This window comes from Pleurodeles waltl, chromosome 8 (genome assembly GCF_031143425.1).
Source record: "Pleurodeles waltl isolate 20211129_DDA chromosome 8, aPleWal1.hap1.20221129, whole genome shotgun sequence".
NCBI lineage: Eukaryota > Metazoa > Chordata > Amphibia > Caudata > Salamandridae > Pleurodeles > Pleurodeles waltl.
In genome coordinates, this window is record NC_090447.1 from 1,161,379,926 (window position 1) to 1,161,400,889 (window position 20,964).

Sequence of the window (20,964 nt, forward strand, 5' to 3'; positions counted from 1 at the left end):
TTCTGACTACAGTTCTGTACCGGTGTAGCCACATTAGATGTCTGCACCGCCTGATTTGGATGTAAACTTGGTATTACCTGATTCACAACTGGGCATATAATAGACAGTGCTATGTTAACAGTTGGAACTGGTGGATAAACCGCTGGCACTTGTGGCACTGTATTTCCAGGTGTACTTGGAACTGCCTGAATCGGGCTCTGTGTAACTGGAGCAGTTGGCACATTCTGGACTACATTCTGTACTGCTTCTTCAACTGAATGATACAGTGGGGTGATTAATCAAAAGCTAATTTATGAACTCATATTCAGAATCACACTCTTATGTGACTACCTTTTTACCCTCATTTTCTGCTGTCTGATATGGGTTTTGCAAACTTTTTCTTTCCTGTTTTAGGTTTTGTACTCCCATCACCTTCCTCTGTAATGTCTGGAAACATTTTCACTCCATCTAGTATCCCTGCCCTCCACCTTTTCTGTTCTGTATCCCATCTAGCTTCCCCTAAGCGTTAACTGCTTTCTGCATCCTATTCTCAAATGTTATTATTTCTTTCTGTCCTGTAAAAAGTTCCCAACTAGCAAGGGGCTTTAAATTGTGCTGGTCTTGGAGGATGCTTTGATTCACACATTACTCTCCTCAAATTGTCTAAAATTCTCAGATTAAATGTTCCAGCAAGGAAAAGCTAACAACCCCTCGTTCTCAGTTATCTTACACTATTGATTAACCCATAAGCATGCTGAAACTCCTTTTGTTTCTGACACTCCGTAAGCTCGTGTTCACTTGGGTGCAACCTTTTCTCCCTCTCTAACTTGAAAAAACACACCTCTCCTCAACACACTTCTTAAAGCTTTGAAAAATTTCATTTTTAACACAAATTCAATTAGCCACAGTGATTTTTGATCAAACCAGGAAGTAAATTCAATCTCACAATCCTTTGCGCAAGCTGTTCTCAACCAATAGCAACATGGTACTTTCCACCAATACCAGAGTGGCTTCATACTATCCGACATAAACCAGCGCTGCACGGAATGACATCACATTCTCTTCTCTCAGCGGCTCATACAAACGCCCACTCAAACCTAATGCAAAATATTGTGAGCAAAAATCAACAACCTGTCTGCACACTACGGGTAGGAACGCAGTTACTTTGAAAGCTGTGCGGGCTACACTTCCGACTATGGCTTTCACAATTACACAGCGAGTGAAACGTGACCAGCAATTCTCACTCCGGTTGATATACATCCTTCATGTGCACTCAGGATTCACTAAATACCGACCACAACTCACAGTCACTCAAGGAAAACTACTGGAACCATCAATGATGTCTCATGAGAAGTACCTCACTGCAGACAACAAATTAACCAAGTGTCTTCTACACTTGTGTGTTATCCTGGGATCCTAGGCCTTAATGGACCTGTCAACAACAATAAAAACTGCTTTTATGAACACAAACCACAAACATCACTCGGCAAAACACTTCACAGCATCACACTTCACTGCAATCTTTGAGCAAAAAGCATCACAAGCACAAATCCCTATTTATACTCATGCAACACATGCTTGTAGTCACAACACTGCAACTTCATCAATCTCTGGAACAGACCATGGGACGAATTACAGGGTGGGCAATTTTTGGACTGAGCAATGACATGGGGCCAATCCTATCTCCCTAACACTAAACAAAAATATGAAACAAAACCATAACTCTGCTACCAAAACTGTGAACACATTTTTCATTCTTCGCACCCTTCGCAGGAATCAAATACTCAATGACGGACCTATTGACCCAGGAAAATGTGTGATGAACCATCAGCAATCACCTCAACAATTTAGACACCATCACCAATGTGACCACGGAAGGCAAACTCCAATCAGGAATATAGTTCAAAGCTTTATTACAAACACAAGGTACTGTGTTTACGAATGTAAGCAACTAAGTTATAGAGATACATAATCAACTAATCAATCAAGGGTTGCCCAAGGTGACAAAATATGTTTTAGCGTACTAACATCAATAAAACTAAGCATTAAAGAAGAATGATACAGAAAGTAATAGAAATATCTGAGACACAGAAATCACACAGTGCTCAGATTTGACAATCGTTTAGTCAAATCAAATTCAGTCAAGTCAATAATCATTAGCTGGGCATAAGTCAACCCTATTGCTAACCAAAGTAGGGACATACATGTGTGGGAGCAACACATGCGGGCAAAATACAAAAGAACAAAAGTAATTTGAAACAAAATAGATTAACTCAGAGTACAGGACACTATCTAAATTAAATGTCAGCATGGGGGAGTTTCTAAACTTAAAGGGCATCTGAAAGGGCATGGGCAATAGGTAAAGCAGAAGATACCTCTCCAAGGGATACAGCATTTGGGGAATGCTCATCAGCAAAGCATCTGGTCAGCAAGCATCAGGAGAGTGTCAGTCTCAGGTCAAGACAGGACAAGGGCTTCTCCGCATCTGTGCAAAGTCAGATCAGCAATGATATATCAACCCTCATGAAATGTTCCAATTTGTTACCATAGTCAGTTCATATTACACAAAAGGGGCTTCATCCAATTAGGATCAATTGTTTAACTTCAGGATGCAACAGTTTGTATGCAATTTTAGTCCATGTTCCACCATTACAAAACTTTCAAGGCCAAAGGGATACAGTTCTTCTACAGCTAAACAATAGACACTTTACAAATGATTCTTTGCTTCTCATACGAATGAAGTCACAAAGAAGGCTTCACGTTATAAAAAAAACAATTCAGAACGTTTACATGAATGCGAAATGCAAGCTCTGTAGTTCTTAGTTATGATAACACAAGAAAATATAAAATGCATTAAAAAATACTTGTTAATAAAACACACATACTATGCAATCATTAATAATATTTCATCAGTATAGGTAAAACGTTTCATTTCAATTGAAAAAAGCTTTGTTATTGCATTACATTAGGTATAACAGCTCACTTGCACTTAACCTCTTCGCTGCCAGGCCTTTTCCCCTCCTGTGCCTTTTTTTGTCTATTTAGGGCTGTTCGCGCTTAGGCCCTCATAACGTTTTTGACCACATAAGCTATCCACGCCAAATTTGCGTCCTTTTTTTCCGACATCCTAGGGATTCTAGGGGTACTCAGAGTTTGTGGGTTCCCCTGGAGGAGACCAAGAAATTAGCCAAAATACAGCAACATATATTTTTTTTTTTAAATTGGAAAAAAGGGCTGCAGAAGAAGGCTTGTGTTTTTTTCCCTGAAAATGGCATCAACAAAGGGTTTGCGGCGCTAAAATCACCATCTTCCCAGTTTTCAGGAACAGGCAGACCTGAATAAAAAAAACACATTTTCAACACAATTTTGGCATTTGACTGGGAAATACCACAATTTTACTATTTTTTGTGCTTTAAGCCTCCTTCCAGTTAGTGACAGAAATGCGTGTGAAACCAATGCTGGATCCCGGGCAGCTAAGCATTTTTGAAAAATAAACAAAATTCAGAATTCAGCAAGGGGTCATTTGTGTAGATCCTACAAGGTTTGCCTACAGAAAATAACAGCTGAAATAAAAAAATATTGAAATTGAAGTGAAAAAAACTGCAATTTTTCTCCACGTTTTACTCTGTAACTTTTTCCTGTGATGTCAGATTTCTGAAGGCGATATACCATTACGTCTGCTGGAATCTTCTAGTTGTGGAGATATATAGGGCTTGTAGGTTCATCAAGAACCCTAGATACCCAGAGCCAAAAAAGGAGCTGCACCTTATAATGGGTTTTCATTCTATACCAAGTATACAGCAATTCAATTGCTGAAATCTAAAGAGTGAAAAATAGGTGTCAAGAAAACCTTTGTATTTCCAAAATGGGCACAAGATAAGGTGTTGAGAAGAAGTGGTTATTTGCACATCTCTGAATTCCGGGGTGCCCATACTAGCATGTGAATTACAGGGCATTTGTCATATATTCGTCTTTTTTACACACTGTCTTATATTTGGAAGGAATAAATGTAGAGAAAGACAAGGGGCAATAACACTTGGTCTGCTATTCTGTGTTCACCCAAGTCTCCCGATAAAAATGGTACCTCACTTGTGTGGGTAGATCTAATGCCTGCGACAGGAAACGCAACATGGACACATCACATTTTCGCGAAGAAAACTGACGTGTTTTTTGGAAAGTGCCTAGCTCTGGATTTTGGCATGTGGGCTCTCACCAGGTGCTGTTACCCAGAATCCTTTGCAAACTTCAGAATTTGGCCCCAAAAATACTTTTCCCTCACATTTCAATGACAGAAAGTTCTGGAATCTGAGAGGAACCACAAATTTCCTTCCACCCAGCGCTCCCCAAGTCTCCCGATAAAAATGGTACCTCACTTGTGTGCGTAGGGCTAGTGCCCGCGAAAAGAAATGCCCCAAAACACTATGTGGACAGATCAAAATGATCAAATTATAAATTACCTGTTTTTGCGGGGGTGGGGACCTGCGTATTTGGTCCTGGGCTCAGCAGCCATATAGGGAAACCTACCAAACCCAAACATTTCTGAAAACTAGACACTTGACGCAAGCCAGGGAGGTGTGACTTACGTGGATCCCCCAATGTTTTCTTACCCAGAATCCTCAGCAAACCTCAAATTTAGTTAAAAAATTTAAATTTTCCCACATTTGTGTGGGATCACCACACTGGGACACATTTACTACCACCCAACGTTCCCCTCAGTCTCCTGGTAAAAATTATACCTCACTTGTGTAGGTGGACCAAGTGCCTGTGTCAGGGAAGAGCCAAAAACATGTCGAAATTGAGGGGAACCAAAGCAGGTCCAAAAGGGCAGTTTGAAAAAAAGCATTTTTAGGCTGACAAGTGGGGCAGAATTTTTATCAGTATAGATGAGACAATGCTAGGTGGTAGGAGCTTTGTGGATTCCTGCAGATTCCGCAAGTTTCCATCACAAAAATGTGGGAAAAATTTGTGATTTCCAACAAAGTTGGAGCTTTGCAGGGCATTGTTGGTAAGAAAATGGTGCAGATGCATGTGAAGCACACCACACTGTAATCACCCAGATGTTTAGTTTTCAGATGTGTCTAGGTTTTGTGAATTTTTCTACATGGCAGCGTCCCAAAGTCCAAAAAGTGGAGCCCTCACCATTCCAAGTGGGGCGATTTTGAGAGTTAGCCAAGCTCTCATGGCCCAAATGTAAAACCAAAACCCAAAATAATCAAAAGTCCTCTTGCTTGCCGTGGGGTAAGAATTGGCCCAAATATAATTTGCCCCCCAGGGGAGCGATCCTTGCCTAAAGGGTCGCTCCCCTCATCTGAAAAAAAAAAAGATCCCTGGCGCCTAGAGGTTTCTGCCTAATAACAATAGGCTGATATGCCCCCGGCGGGGGAGGCAGGACAGAAAAGGACTTGAAAATAATTGCCCCCCTGGGAAGCGACCCTTGTCCAAGGGGTCGCTCCCCTTATGCCACTTTTACAAAGAAAAATTATCCCTGGTGTCTAGTGGGCATTTCAGCAGCTAGATAGCTTCACGATCCGGCTGCTGAAATGCTCTGAGAGACTTCAAAGGGAAGGAAATTCCTTTCCTTCCTTTTGAAGACTCCCAGGCCCCCATCACATGATTGGAATAGAAATGCAAATGCATTTCTCTTGCGCGATGGGAGGTGGCCTCTGATGGGGTCAGCATGCGATCACGTGCTGGCGTCATCAGACGTCATTGGGGGAGTCGAGGGGGGTCGGGGGTAGAAAGGAAAGCAATTCCCCTTCCAGCCCTGCCATGGGGGGGTGGGAAGCACACGGAGGGAGCACTAGCACTCCCTCCGAGCTCCGGTGCCGGGACGTAATGGTTATGTCCGTGGCAGAGGAGCACTGTGCCGCGGGACGTAACCATTACGACCACGGCACAGAACCAGTTAATTTCAAAGTCATTAATCTTTCATAACACACAAGAAATCCAAATTTGTTTCAAAATAAGCTATTAGTTCAGAGTCTAAATTACATTTTAACATCAACTTTAACTTTCAAGCATGTGATTAAATTGAATGTGCACCTATGTCAAACAGTGAAATATAAGCAAATAGCACATTTAAAATGCACGTCAGTGCAGCTTTCTATGGTAGTTTTTCTCTCTTTTACGTTTATGACTGAAACTTGTCACAGTCTGCTGACTTCAGTGACACGAGAAACAGAGCTAAGATTTACACTCTATCACAGCCCTTTGACAGAGCATGCCATAAGCCCAGCTGGCTACTGAGAAATGTGGAACCCAAGCCACACCCTTCTCTATGCACCTAGCCTTGTAGTAACCAGTGATGTTGGGTGAAGGCTCCTCCTCCTCTGTAGGAGGAGCCCCAGAGGTGGGTGTGGGAGCCCACCTGGTGAGTATAAGTAGCCTTGGAGGTCAGAAAGCCACCTTTTTATTTCTGTGGCTCAGTGGTGATGATGAAATAGTTGGTCTGCAGACTCTTTTGTACTTTAGTTGATGGAAAACAGTGCTCACGTGCTGCTGCGAATCTAACCCCTTGCTAACATCAGCACGGGGACTTTTTGCATTTCATTTTTTAATATTTCATTAGGCACCATAGTCTGTATTTCAGTCAGTTCAACAGCCATAGCAAAGGTGATTCTGTTTGAGTGTAAAATGATATTGGAAGTGTTTTTTTGGACTCATACATTATGGCCCTTATTCTGAGTGTTGAGTGAAAATCGCATCAGTATTCCTGCGCCCAGAATTATAAGTATTGCAGACATACAACAATGCCTTGCAGTAAACTCTCCCCTTCCTGGAATGGGGAATAACTGCAAGAATGAATGTTTCTGTAGCCACCCCATAGTTTCCTGAGTTACCATGACTTTTTTCGCCTGCAGATTTCACCAGGCTACTGATAGAAAGATAGAGGCATTTGAAGGTCACCCAATGCACATTTGGCAAAGCGCACACACCTCCGTGGAATTATAGGGAGACCATTCCAAAAGAGTAACACTATGACATAACAGAAACTATCTGGAAAATACTACTCTGAAAGGATTTTACAAAGGGAGCAAAAACAGTAGCGCAGAGTGGGATGAAATATGTAAAGAAAACACACTAAAATCCTTTGTACCGTGCAAAGTTTTCTAACTCATAACAATTCTATCAAAATCTACAATCGAGAAACACAATGAGGGCTGATGTGATGACTACTGAGATATCCTCAAGGACTACACAATAGAAGCAATACAATATGATGCAGTAGAACCTCCACAAGTAATGGAGCACTTGTAATAGGCCCAGGCAGTTTTCAGTTGGTACGCTGTTCGAACACTGTTTTGCACCATGGGAAACCACTTCCTTGTTCTTCAGGTTACAGTACTGCATATTTTTCTGTGATTTGCCTCTTGATTTCCTGTACGTGAAGTGGTAATTTCCTTTCAACTGTTTTGTTTATAACCTTGTTTTTGCCATTTGGCATTAGCCTCAACCCCTGACTTCTCCTAGTGACCTACTCATGGTGTCCCTGCTATATCCCAATGTTTAGTTGAGCTGAGTTAGGTCTAATACTTCAGAACTGGTGTTGAAGCTCGAGTACTCTTGCATTTGGGTGGTGGTAACGCCCTGCTCCATGGGCTCCCAGACTCCATACTGACACCCTTGAAGAGCATCCTACATGCTGCAGAACATCTCAGCCAAGGTCTGAAGAACTATGATCCCTATCATGATGGAACTCCATTGGCTTCCCTTGCTGTTCAATACCATCTTCAAAACCATTTGTATCATTACCGAAGCTATCACGATTTGGACCCACAATTATTTTGTAGAGAAGCTTACCATCTCTGGTGGCTCTCAGCACACTTGCAGCCTGGACATCATCAAAAGGCAGACTAAAAAGTAGGAAAAAACAGGCAGTAGGTCTTTTCCATCTATGCACCAAGGATCTTTAATAACACCCCAGTGTCCATTTGGACCTCCTCAACACGACTCTAATTTAGGAAAGAGTTGAAGGTGCATGTCTTTAAAGAACACTTTATCACAAGGCATTAATTGTCCGCAAACCACCTACCTCTCCTATAACCCATTGACTTTATGCTTGTCTTTGACCCTAAACAGTGCTCTGCAGACTTTTGGCTAGATTTGCGCAATAGTGTTATAGAGATATCTCATACATACATAAGTGTGATTTATATTTTTAAAGATGTATAAGTGCAACAGTACTGTAGTTACACAGATTACCATCTGCTCTAACGTCTAGTTCATTTTTAGAATTTAAATTGTGGATCTGCCCAGTACACAAATGGAAATACATAATGTTCAAAACCAGGAAAGGCTCTGTATTTGATACTTAATACGTAGTAGTACAGCACAACAAACGATATTAAAGCACAATGTTAATGTAGCAGACCAAAAAAATAAAAACTGTTTTTTTATTATCAATGACTTGGAGCAAATAAAATGTTTTTGCTTAAAAGGCATGAGATGTGGTATAGTGACTAGAGCTGCAGACTTTGGGACCAGGGGACCACAGTTCGAATTTGGTCTCAGTGCTTGGCTAAACCTTGTGTGAGTCTGAGCAAATCACCTAACCTCCCTATGTACACGATTATCTCCTGTCTCTCCCCCAATTAACATGCAGCACTTTGTTGCTTCCTAGCTCAGTTTGTGCTATATAAACACCAATACCTGCAGGAATGATATGCCCAGTACTCAAGGGATGTATATGTATATCTGTATGTTTAAGGAGTTGATGTGCCTAGAGCCGCCACTTTGTTACTGGGGAACCAGGCTTGCATCACAGTCTTGGCTGTACATCTTGTGATTCTGGGAAAATCAATTAATCTCCCTGTGCCTTAATAAATGTGTAATAATTCACTATATTTGACTATAAAAATACATAAATAAAATATGCACTATTTATATAGAGCAAACCTGGCTGAATGGCGGCAACACTCCTATGCAAAGCTGTTACAGTGTATATGAAAGCAGGAGGCCAAGTGCTGAGGAGAGTGTTGTGCTCCAGTCTAAGGGGAACTGGAATACTCCAGAGCAGCACACCAGAATAAGCTACTTCATTCTGTTTACAGCTTATCTTTAGTAACTACTTCTTCTCTCTAGATCCCTAAAAGACAATAACAGTCAAGCATACAAAAATATACACAAAATACAAATGATGGAGCGGAGTTACTTGGGAGCCATTTTGTTTGAATCAGCTTTCTGTGCATTGTGTTGCTATTAATGCTGTTTTGTAAACAGGTTCTGTAGTATTGCACTTACGAGTATAAATATTTCACTCAGATTGCCTCTTATTTGATTCATGTTCATATAATTCCTAATCAGTATATTCTCCATACACATCATCGAGTAGTAGTATGTGATAGTTACACAGAACTAGATATAGATATGTGTTACCATACACCCATTAACGGTAGCGTGTAATGTTTTGCTGCAGGCACAGGGGCATCCAGCAATCCCTGCCATGACACCTACTGTGGACCATATCCCGGATCTGAACCAGAAGTGGAAGCAGTAATTAAATTTCTCAACTTGAAAAAAGAGGCAATTAAAGGCTATATATCCATGCACTCTTATTCTCAGATGATTTTGTTTCCATATTCCTATACCAAAGAAAAAAGCAAAGATCATGATGAGCTGGTAAGTGTGTTTATAAATGTTTTGCTTAGAATCACTGCTGAATGCTCATTTGCTTAACTTGACATATGCCTTACTGCTCACAAAATTCCAAAACTTCAAAGCTCTGTCAGCCCTGCTTAATGGTATTGGTAGGCCAATTGCAATGATCAGTGGCATTAGGTCAAGGTGGAATTCTGTCCTGGATGCTGTATGCGAGATTGTGCCTGAAGTTTATAGCTCTTGAAGAAGATATTATTTTGTATGTGAATTGCTGCTCTTGTGGCATGGCAATCTGGCTTCTAAGCCTGCTTCAGCACTCACCACAAATTCCAGTGATTCTAGGCAAATCACTTAGGGCCTGATTTAGAGTTTGGAGTCTGGAATCTCAAAGTGGGATTTTGTTTTTTAAAATAAAAAAGGCAATGTCATTGGTTTTTCCCATGGCGTGGGGGTCATTTGGCAACTTTGGCGGAGTACCCTGTCTGACAAACTTTAAATTAGGCCTTAGTTTCCCAATGTTTTCAATTGTGAATATATTGTACAAACACAACCAGATCAATATTGAATTACCCTTTCTTAGTTAAACCAATTAAGAGGGGTCTTCACTTAGGTCTGTAACTTCTTTTAAGAAAGCGACCTACTCTCAGACCAGGAAACTGGGCTTGTCACAGGAGAGGCACTGAATTCATTCTGAATTTAATATGGTGCAACCTGAAAACCATGAAGGTGCAGCTCTTTTCATGCTTGATCAGTGTGTTGTGTTCAAAACAATTTACCAATTAACCATTCTTTTGAGAGAAAACACATGTGAGCCTTAGGGTGGTCCTACCCAAACGTTTTGTATGCTTTGCCTCACTTTTACTCATCTGTTTTGGTGGCTTTAGGACTCTGCGCACTTTACCATTGCTAACCAGTGCTAAAGTGCATGTGCTCACTACCCTAAACTATGGTAACATTGGTATAACCACAACTGGCATATTTAATTTACTAATACGTTCCAAGGAAAGTGCACTATATGTGCCCAGGGCCTGTAAATCGAATGCCATTAGTGGGCCTGCAGCACTGATTGTGCCACCCACATAAGTAGTCCTTTAAACATGTGTAAGAAATGCCACTGCAGAGCCTTTGTGTGCAGTTCCCCTTTTATTAATATAAGTCACCCCTAAGGTAGGCCCTTGGTAGCCCACAGGGCAGGGCACTTTGTAATTAAAAGCATGACATATACTCATCAGTTTTACATGTCCTGGTATTGAAAAAACTCCCAGATTCATTTTTCACTACTGTGAGGCCTACCCCTCTCCTAGGTTAACATTAGGATTCTTTATTTACATTTAATCAATTCCTGATTGAGAAGGACTAGACCTGTCATGTTTAGTAACTATGGAATTGTAATGATAAATCACCTTCAACTGTAAAGTAGGATTTAATATTAATATTTTTGAAAATGCAACTTTTAGAAAATTGGCATCTTCCTGCTCTTAGCCCAGTGTGCCAGCAGCCTCTCTCCAATACACATCTGGCTGGGATGACAGTTGGTTTCCTGCATTACTTCTAGACAGCCTTACACAAAGGAAGGGTAGATGTGGCTGAGTGTCATCTGCATGTTGATGGGCCATCCTGGGCAAGATGGGAGGGAGGAGCTGAAGCTTACACCTGAATAGGCAGTGTCCTGCTCCCACAAAGGACTGCTTAATCTCCTGTAGTGAGTCGGGAGCCAGGGCAGGAAGGGAGGACTTCTGTGCATTTCAAAGACCCCTCTTTGAAGTCACCCCCACTTCAAAGGCACAACTGAGTGTAAGTGCTGGACCTCTGACACTACCACGTCAGTCCAGTTCTGGACCTGTGAAGAACTCTGCTAGGAAGAAGGACTGCTATCCTGCTAGAAGGACTGCCATTCTGGACCACTGCTCTAGAAGAACTGCATTTCTGATGTGCTGCCCTGCTGTCTGATGAGGAAGAACTGGACCCATCTCACTTGAACCCAGAGTGAGTCCAAGGGCTCGCTGGCTTGCCTCTTGTACTTCTGAAGTCTCAGGGACACAAAAGACTTTCAACACAACCTGTAACAGCACCTGGACTTTGCTTGCAGCAAGTCTTGCCCTGCCAAGCAGTGCCAATCAAGTCCTGGGCCCTTGGAAGTTGGTTTAAAGTGCTGCAACTACCATAATCCATGCACCACTGTCATTGCGCCAGTCGGAACCACTGCATCTCCTTTGATGCTGACGCAGTGCCACTTCAGGAGACATTGCCAGCTGCGCGGCTCGGCGACGACACATTGCCTACATCCAAGGGGTTCGGTAGCGAAGCATCCCTGATTGCACGATTCAGAACCAACGTATAGCCTCCATTGCCAAGATCGATGACGACGCATCGACTCAGTTGCTCCTCGCATCCTCCCTCAATGCTGATGCAACCCCGAACCAAGGTACTGATTTCAGCGGGCCAAGGCTGGTCCTTGTATACAACCCAGACCCTATTGCAGTCGGCCTGACCTTTCGGAATTGACCCAGTCTAGCACAACCAGATAGCCCCTGTTTATTTGTTACAAAGTCATATCTCAACTTCTACTTATTGGATTCTTTTTTGTTTGGCCTTGTTTGTTTATTTAACTAAGCTCTATTTTTCTAGTCAGGTGTGTTATCTTTCCGTGGGGTGCTTTCACCTTTTTGCTGTTTTAAGTGTTGGAGAAATTCTTTACACATTGCCTCCTAAGTGAAGCCTCCCTGTTTGTGCCGAGCTACCAGAGGGTGAGCACAGGCTAATGTATGATGTGTATCTGAATTACCCTGACTAGGATTGTGGTTCCTGCTTGGACAAGGTGCATACCTCTGCCAACCAGAAACCCAATTTCAAACAAAGCTAACACAAAAGAAACTTCCTTGACTGGATACCCTTCTCCCTGCCCAAAAAATCCAACATCATTTTGCAGCCCCCTTTCATATCAACACCTTTCAGCACTAACAGGGCTGCACCTCAAGGCTCAATCATCTCACCATAACTCACTCCACTACTAGATTTCATTAAGTCCTTCGAGTCAACATGCTACAGCTATACAGATAACCCTTGGATCATCTTAAGGCTAGAAGACATGAAAGACATAGATATCTGAGGACAGGACCACTACCTGCAAGCTCCACTTAATGCATCCAAAACAGAGATCCTAACTTGCTGAGAATAAAAGAATCACTGCCTATTGCCATCTGGCTCCGGAACTCGGTGTAGCACCAGAGATTCGACAGAAGTGAGAGATTGCGGAGTGATTATGGACTAAATAGTCTTTCAAGTGAATACAGTTAAAAGAAGTGGCTTAACAGCATGCACTTTAAGAGTCTGTCAAGGACTGAGTGCAAAAAAGGTCTCTCTCATTTTTCATCTTGGTTTTCGGAAGAAATGGCAATTTCTCCCAGTAGCTGACAGAAACCGTGCACTTAAATTCACATATGAAAGGTGTCCAGTGTAGGAGGGTCCAAGATGGGAGAGAAAAGTCACAGGGGCAGGAAACCTGCTTGGCATTATTAGTGTTTCTTGATAGCTTTTGAAAGCCAAGACAATGGATGGTAAGCAAGGCATCAAAACCAAACATTTCAGGTCGCCCACTTTGACATATACCATACTGATTCATTATTTGGAAGGGACGCTTACAACAACCCTTTCAGATACTGAATCAATATCCATTCACAGACCTATTTCAGGAGTCATAAAACGTTTTCTGACTCCTAAAATTGGATAAACACATCTTAAGAAGCATTTTCATTGGTGCAAAGGCCAAATCTGGGAGTTTGCGACTGTAATGCTTAGTACATCTTGCCCTACGTATACACCAATATGCCCGAATGCTTGATGAAAATTCCATGAACATTCAACAAGTACTTGACATAGAGAGGTGTCCGAAAACATAAATTTTGCAAAAATAATCTTCAAGATGTTGAATAAAAGAAAACCTCAGCATTCTAGGTTCAGATGAAATAGTATTTTGCAGTCGCTAGTCTTTATCTTACAAAGCAGTGGTTCCCAACCTGTGGTCCGGGGACCCCTGGGGGTCCGCGAAGCCTCCTCAGGGGGTCCGCGACTGCTTAGAAAACTAAATAACATCAACAGATTAGACCCTCGCCTTTCAGTAATGACTCAGTAGGAGGTCCCCAGAGTCCTATAAAGATTCAGTGGGGGTCCCCAGGCTCCAGTAATGGTAAAGTGGGGGTCCACAGAAGTCAAAAGGTTGGGAACCACTGTTACAAAGTACTAAATCAGTTCGTATAAAAGACTTGCGAGTCACAGAATTTGTACAAATAAGTGAAACATAGATTCACATAAATCTGTTGTGCTGTCAGAATTTCCCTACTCCTTATTCACAGTGCCAAGTTCACTGGACATTTCTGTCAGCAGATCATATTTACACACACAGATAATCTGTCAGTAGGGGGTGTTGTCTGCATTTATAATCGTTAGGACAGGTACAGGCAAGTGGGTGTTCTGGGGTGGCCACTCAAAATGCAGTAACGCTAGCCAAAGGGTTGACATTCTGTTCTGGTAACAACCTTCCACTCCTTTTTGCTTCTGAATAGAAGAACTTAGAGTAGATCCTTCCTTTAGATACTTAAGAGTGTAGCTTCGTTTAGAGGCTTAGATCCTGATTACGAATGCTCGGGGGGTGGGGGGGGGGGGGGGGCAGGTGCTATTTATCACACCTACGGTTTGGCATTTATCAGCTGCAATAAATTGCACCTGTTGTGAGTTTTTAGGAAATAACAAATGGAATTTGGTGATTACCATCCCAAAATCTACGCATCCTGGTCAATACAGTTCTCTTTTCTTCTCTTAAATTTTGGCAGATTTGCCCTGCCACAATTTGACAAAGGGTGCCTACTTCATCTCACTCGGTAACAATGGGGTACTGTGAACTTCACTTTTCTCAGGATTCCGACCCTGGACAAACAAGGATTTGTGCAGTGAACAGAATCTCTGGCCACTCGTAATCAGAGCCTTTGTGTTGCAGAATGCATTTTCCAGATATCTAAAAGAAATGACTTGGCAGTTACGATTTGGCCGAGAGGTGAAAACAAAGGGTCTATTTTCACAAATGTATTGTTGTAAGGTCAGAAATCTTCATAACACTGATTTCCACCTGATATTTTCATAGCTTTCTGATGTTTTGATGGACTGACCAAAATGTCGTTACTGTATGTATGAAAATCGATGTACGCCGTAGATGTCAATGTATGCAGCTATTTCTCGGAGTATACTATCGGAGACTAAGCAAGGCGGACTATCCCCTTTACTACCCCTGGCCAAAATGTGTGTTTGAATGTTTTCTTTCGAAATTGACATTAGACGTGAACATTATCACAACAATAGTGTGTCAAAAATATTGTAGACAAGAATATTGAGAAAAAATAGGGAAAAATATTGTTTTTTTAATATGAACATCGACTTAAATGGAATGAATTTAATGTAGTTTGTTATTTAAACGTATTATATTGTTATTTAATACATTCAACGTGTTTTTAAATAATATATATATATATATAGATATATACAATATATAATTTAGAGAATTGTCAACAATACATAATTTAAAAAATATTTTAAATTTAAATAGTAACAGTAAAATAAATGAGCAATTAACAAACATATATAGAGCAACAACAATATTTAACTTAAATAAAATATTAAAATAAACAGATTAAATGTAGTTTTATTTATTTATAGTATACTCTACATTGAGAAATAATTTTAACATAGATTAATAATATTTTAATACATTTAAAAATGTTCAGAGATTAACAATATGAAAAAAGCAATCTTCTTAAAACATTATTAACTAAACAAATATAGTAAATATTTAAAAAGTATTACTATGAAAATATATAAACATTCCTAAACCTAAAGAAAATTATATAGCCACAAAAATCTCAAAAACTACTACAAATTCACTCTATACAACAGTAGGAAAAGTGTTGACATTCGGAGGGGTTAGATTTACTATTCCTATTCCAATCTATACAACAGTAGGGAAAAAAAATTAATTCAGAGAGGCTAGATTTTTTTTATTCCCACTTTAGCCTAAGCAACAGTAGGGGAAGTGTTGGTGTTCAGGAGAATTAGATTCACTATTCGAATCCAGTCTAAGCAACAGTAGGGAAATCGTAGGACATCGGAGGGGTTAATTTTCCAATTCCCATTACTATTCCCAGTAGGAAAAGCATTGCATTTAGAAGAGGTTAGATTTAGGCCCTCATTATGAGCTTGGCTGATGGGAAGACCCGTCCGCCAAACTCCAGACAGGGTGGTAGCCATCATAATGACGACCACCCGGCTGGACCTATTTCCCGGTCGCCAGCCTAGCGGGGAACAGGCTACAGCATTGTCTCCGGCTCATAACTTAGCTGGCGGCAATGTTGTAGACTGCAGGGCGCTCCGGCACCCTTGCAACGGTGCTGGGCAGGGGGACCCCTGCACTGCCCATGCCAAGTGCCCCCCTGTGGCCCCCTGCACCTGTTCTCTGCCAGCCTTTTCATGGTGGTGAAATGCCATGAAAAGGCTGATAGAGAACAAGGTCATAATCCGCAGGGCAGCACTGCCCTTGCAGATTAGGATCTACGCCAGTCCATCGAGAACATCGATCCCGTTGGTGCTGGCAGAACCCTGGTGGTCTGACCGCCAGGATCTTTATGTGGCTGTCAGACCAACACAGCAGCGGCTGTCCTAACCGCCACCGCACAGCTGGCGCTCCAAAGACCGCCAACCTTGTAATGGGGCCAATACTCTTTTCACTTCAATTTATGCAATAGTAAGGAAAGTGTTGGAATGTGGAGGGGGGGTCGATTTACTATTCCCACAACAGTTTACACAACAGTAGAGAAAGTGCTGGACTTTGGAGGGGTTGGATTTACTATTCCCACTACAGTCTAAGCAACAGTTGGGAATTCGTTGGACTTTGGAAGTGGCAGACTTACTATTCCCACTCCAGACTTAGCAACATTAGAGAAAGTGTTGGGCTTCAGAGGGGTTTGATTTACTATTCCCACTGCAGTCTAAGCAACAGTAGGGAAAGTGCTGGACTTCAGAAGGGTTGAGATTTCCTATTCCCACTCAGCAAATGGCCTTTCCTACGCAGCCGGAGCAACGCATAGAGTAGCCACGCAAGCATTACCACGCTTGCCTGAACCATGCATATTCTTGAACAATGCAAATGCATGGTTAAGGCACCATAATTATGCGTGGTTCAGACACACAGCAGGAACAGCCGGAAGAGAAACGCGGTGGCCAGGTAAGTGGGGCAGGGGTAGGTGGGGGGATTTTTAAGGACAGGGCGGGGTACATTTTAGAGTTAAGGGTGGGGTGAGGGAGCAGGTTGGTTTTTAGGACAGAGTGGTATAGGTTTTAAGGTTCAGAGCAGGGTAGTTTTTAGGACAGGGTGGGGTAGGTTTTAGGGTTTGGGGTTGGGGCAGTCAAGGTAGTTTTTAGGATAGGGTAGGATAGGTTTTAGGCTTTGGGGCAGGGTGGGGGGTCGGAGTATATTTAGGACAGAGTGGTGTGGTTTTTAAGACAGGACAGTGTCTAGGGTTTAGGGAGGGGCTAGGGTAGTTTTTAGGACAGGGCGGGGTAGGTTTTAGGGTTCAGGGTGGGGGGATCGGGGTAGTTTTCAGGACAGGCAGGGATAGAGTTTAGGACAAGATAGGTTTTATGGTTCAGGGCGGTGGTCGGGGTAGTTTTTGGGACAAGGCAGGGTAGTCTTTAGGGTTCAGGGTGGGGAGTTGCGGTAATTTTTAGGACAGGGCGGGTAGGTTTTAGGGTTCAGGGTGGGGGTCGGGGTAGTTTTTAGAACAGGGCAGGGTAAGTTTTAGGGTTTTGGGTGGGAATGGGGGGTCTGGGTAGTTTTTAGGAGAGGGTGGGGTAGTTTTTAGGACAGGGGAGGTTTTAGGGTTCAGGGCGGGGGTCGGGCAGTTTTTAGGACAGGGAGGGGGCAGGGTTTAGTGTTCAGGGTGGGGGTGGGGTAGTTTAGGGCAGGGTGGAGTAGTTCTTAGGACAGGGTGGGGTAGGTTTTAGAGTTTGTGGCAGGGCTCAGGGTAGTTTTTAGGACAGGGCAGGGTAGGTTTTAAGGTTTAGGGTGGGGGTAGGAGGATGGGGTACTTTTTAGGACAGGATAGGGTAGTTTTTTGGACAGGGTAGGTTTTAGGGTGGGGGTTGCGGTAGTCTTAGGACAGGGTGGGGTCATTTTTTGGACAGGGTAGGTTTTAGGGCGGAGTCGGGGTAGTTTTGGGACAGGGTGTGGTAGTGTTTAGGACAGGGTAGGTTTTAGGGTTTAGGGTGGGGTCGGGTAGTTTTTAGGACACAGCAGTGTAGTCTTTAGGGTTCAGGGTGGGGAGGCTAGGGAAGTTTTTAGAACAGTGCAGGGTAGGTTTTAGGGTTTTGGGTGGGAGTGGGGGGTCTGGGTAGTTTTTAGTACATGTTTGGGTAGTTTTTAGGACAAGGTAGGTTTTAGGGTTAAGGACAGGGTCAGGGTAGTTTTTAGGACAGGGTGTGGTAGTTTTTAGGACAGGGTAGGTTTTAGGGTTTAGGATGGGGGTCAGGGTAGTTTTTAGGACAGGGTAGGTTTTAGGACAGGGAAGGGTAGCTTTTAGGGTTTAAGGAGGGGTTGGGGGGTTGGGGTAATTTTTAGGACAGGATAAATTTTAGGGTTTAATACAGGGTGAAAGTCGCAGTAGTTTTTAGGACAGGGTGGGGTCGTTTTTAGGACAGGGTAGGTTTAGGAGTTTAGGGCAGGGTTATGGAGTACTTTTTAGTACAGGGTGGGATACCTTTTAGGGCAGGGTAGGTTTTAGGGTTGGGGTGCAGGGTTGGACTAGTTTTTAGGACAGGGTGTTGTAGTTTTTAGGACAGGGTAGGTTTTAGGGTGTGGTGCAGGGGTCGGGGTACTTTTTAGGACACAGCAGGGTAGTCTTTTGGGTTCAGGGTGGGGAGGCAAGGTAATTTTTAGGACAGGGTGGGGTACGTTTCAGGGTTCAGGGTGGGGTCAGGGTAGTTTTTAGAGCAGGGCAGGGTAGGTTTAAGGGTTTTGGATAGGAGTGGGGGTCTGGGAACTTTTTAGGACAGGGTGTGGTAGTTTTTAGGACAGGGTAGGTTTTAGGGTTTAGGGCAGGGGTCAGAGTAGTTTTTAGGGCAGGGTGTGGTAGTTTTTAGGATAAGGTAGGTTTTATGGTTTAGGGCGGTGACAGGGTAGTTTTTAGGATGGGTCAGAGTAGCTTTTAGGGTTTAGGGAGGGGGTGGGGAGTTGGGGTAATTTTTAGGGCAGGGTAAATTTTAGGCTTTAGGACGGGGTGGGGGCTGGGGTAGTTTTTAGGACAGGGCGGGTAGTTTTTAGGACAGAGTGGCATAGGTTAAGGTTCAGGGCAGGTGTGGGTAGTTTTTAGGACAGGGTGGGGTAGGTTTTAGGGTTTTGAGTTGGGGCAGTCAAGGTAGTTTTTAGGACAGAGTAGGGTAGGTTTTAGGCTTTGGGGCACGGTGGGGAGTCGGGGTAGATTTAGGACAGGACAGTTTTTAGGGTTTACGGTGGGGGGATTAGGGTAGTTTTCAGGACAGGGAGGGGTAGTTTTTAGGACAAGGCAGGCTAGTCTTTAGGGTTCAAGGTGGGGAGTCGCAGTAATTTTTAGGAGAGGGCAGGTTAGGTTTTAGGGTTCAGGGTGGGGGTCGGGGTAGTGTTTAGAACAGGGCAGAGTAAGTTTTAGGATTTTGGGTGGGATTTCGGGGTCCGGGTAGTTTTTAGGACACAGTAGGGTAGTTTTTAGGACAGGGTAGGTTTTAGGGTTTGGTGCAGGGGTCGGGGTAGTTTTTAGGACACAACAGGGAAGTCTTTCGGTTTCACGGTGGGGATGGGGAGTCAGGGTAATTTTTAGGACAGGGTGGGGTAGGTTTTAGGGTTCAGGGTGGGGTCAGGGTAGTTTTTAGAGCAGGGTAGGGTAGGTTTAAGTGTTTTGGATGGGAGTTGGGGTCTGGGTACTTTTTAGGACAGGGTAGGTTTTAGGGTTAAGGGCAGGGGTCAGAGTAGTTTTTAGGGCAGGGTGTGGTAGTTTTTAGGATAGGGTAGGTTTTATGGTTTAGGGCGGGGCCAGGGTAGTTTTTAGGACAGGTCAGAGTAGCTTTTAGGACAGGGCAGGGTAGCTTTTAGGGTTTAGGGAGGGGGTGGGGAGTTGGGGTAATTTTTAGGGCAGGGTAAGTTTTAGGGTTTAGGACGGGGTGGGGGTTGGGGTAGTTTTTAGGACAGGGCGGGGTAGTTTTTAGGACAGAGTGGCATAGGTTTTAAGGTTCAGGGCAGGGGTAGGTTTTAGGGCTTGGGGTTGGGGCAGTCAAGGTAGTTTTTAGGACAGGGTAGGTTTTAGGCTTTGGGGACGGTGGGGGGTCGGAGTAGATTTAGGACAGAGTGCTGACGTTTTTAAGACAGGACAGTTTTTAGGGTTTATGGTGGGGGGATTAGGGTAGTTTTCAGGACAGGGAGGGATAGATTTAAGGACAGGGTAGGTTTCATGGTTCAGGGCGGGGGTCGGGGTAGTTTTTAGGACAAGGCAGGCTAGTCTTTAGGGTTCAGGGTGGGGGTGGCGAGTCACAGTAATTTTTGGGACAGGGTGGGTTAGGTTTTAGGGTTCAAGGTGGGGGTTGGGGTAGTGTTTAGAACAGGGCAGTGTACGTTTTAGGGTTTTGGGCGGGAGTGGGGGGTCTGAGTAGTTTTTAGGACAGGGTAGGGTAGTTTTTAGGACAGGGTAGGTTTTAGGGTTCAGGGCGGGGGTCAGGCAGTTTTTAGGACTGGGAGGGGTAGGGTTTAGGGTTCAGGGTAGGGGTGGGGTAGTTTTAGGACAGGGTGGAGTAGTTCTTAGGACAGGGTGGGGTAGGTTTTAGGGTTTGGGGCAGGGCTCAGGGTAGTTTTTAGGACAGGGCAAGGTAGGTTTTAGGGTTTAGGGTGGGGGTAGGGGGATCGGGGTAGTTTTTAGGACAGAATGGGGTAGTTATTTGGACAGGATAGGTTTTAGGGCGGGGGTTGTGGTATTCTTAGGACAAGGTGGGTCAATTTTTTGGACAGGGTAGGTTTTAGGGCGGAGTTGGGGTAGTCTTGGGACAGGGTGTGGTCGTTTTTAGGACATGGTAGGTTTTAGGGCTTAGGGCGGGGTCGGGTACTTTTCAGCACACGGCAGGGTGGTCTTTAGGGTTCACAGTGGGGGTGGGGATGCGGGTAGTTTTTAGGAAAGGGCGGGGTAAGTTTTAGGGTTCAGGGTGGGAGGATCAGGGTAGTTTTTAGAACAGCGCAGGGTAGGTTTTAGGATTTTGGGTGGGAGTGGGGGGGTCTGGGTAGTTTTTAGTACATGTTTGTACACACAAAGAAAGTAAAAATAAATAAAT

The 20,964-nt window shown here is 43.4% G+C and overlaps 1 protein-coding gene across 1 annotated transcript in view; it reads left to right on the top strand.

Moving 5' to 3' along the window:
• Positions 1-20,964, top strand: part of CPB2 (carboxypeptidase B2) — a 156,107-nt gene that overhangs the window by 122,699 nt on the left and 12,444 nt on the right. The window contains exon 9 of the mRNA XM_069205399.1: positions 9,395-9,597. Within this exon, the coding sequence (XP_069061500.1) occupies positions 9,395-9,597 (203 nt within the window). The remainder of the gene's footprint in view (positions 1-9,394; positions 9,598-20,964) is intronic.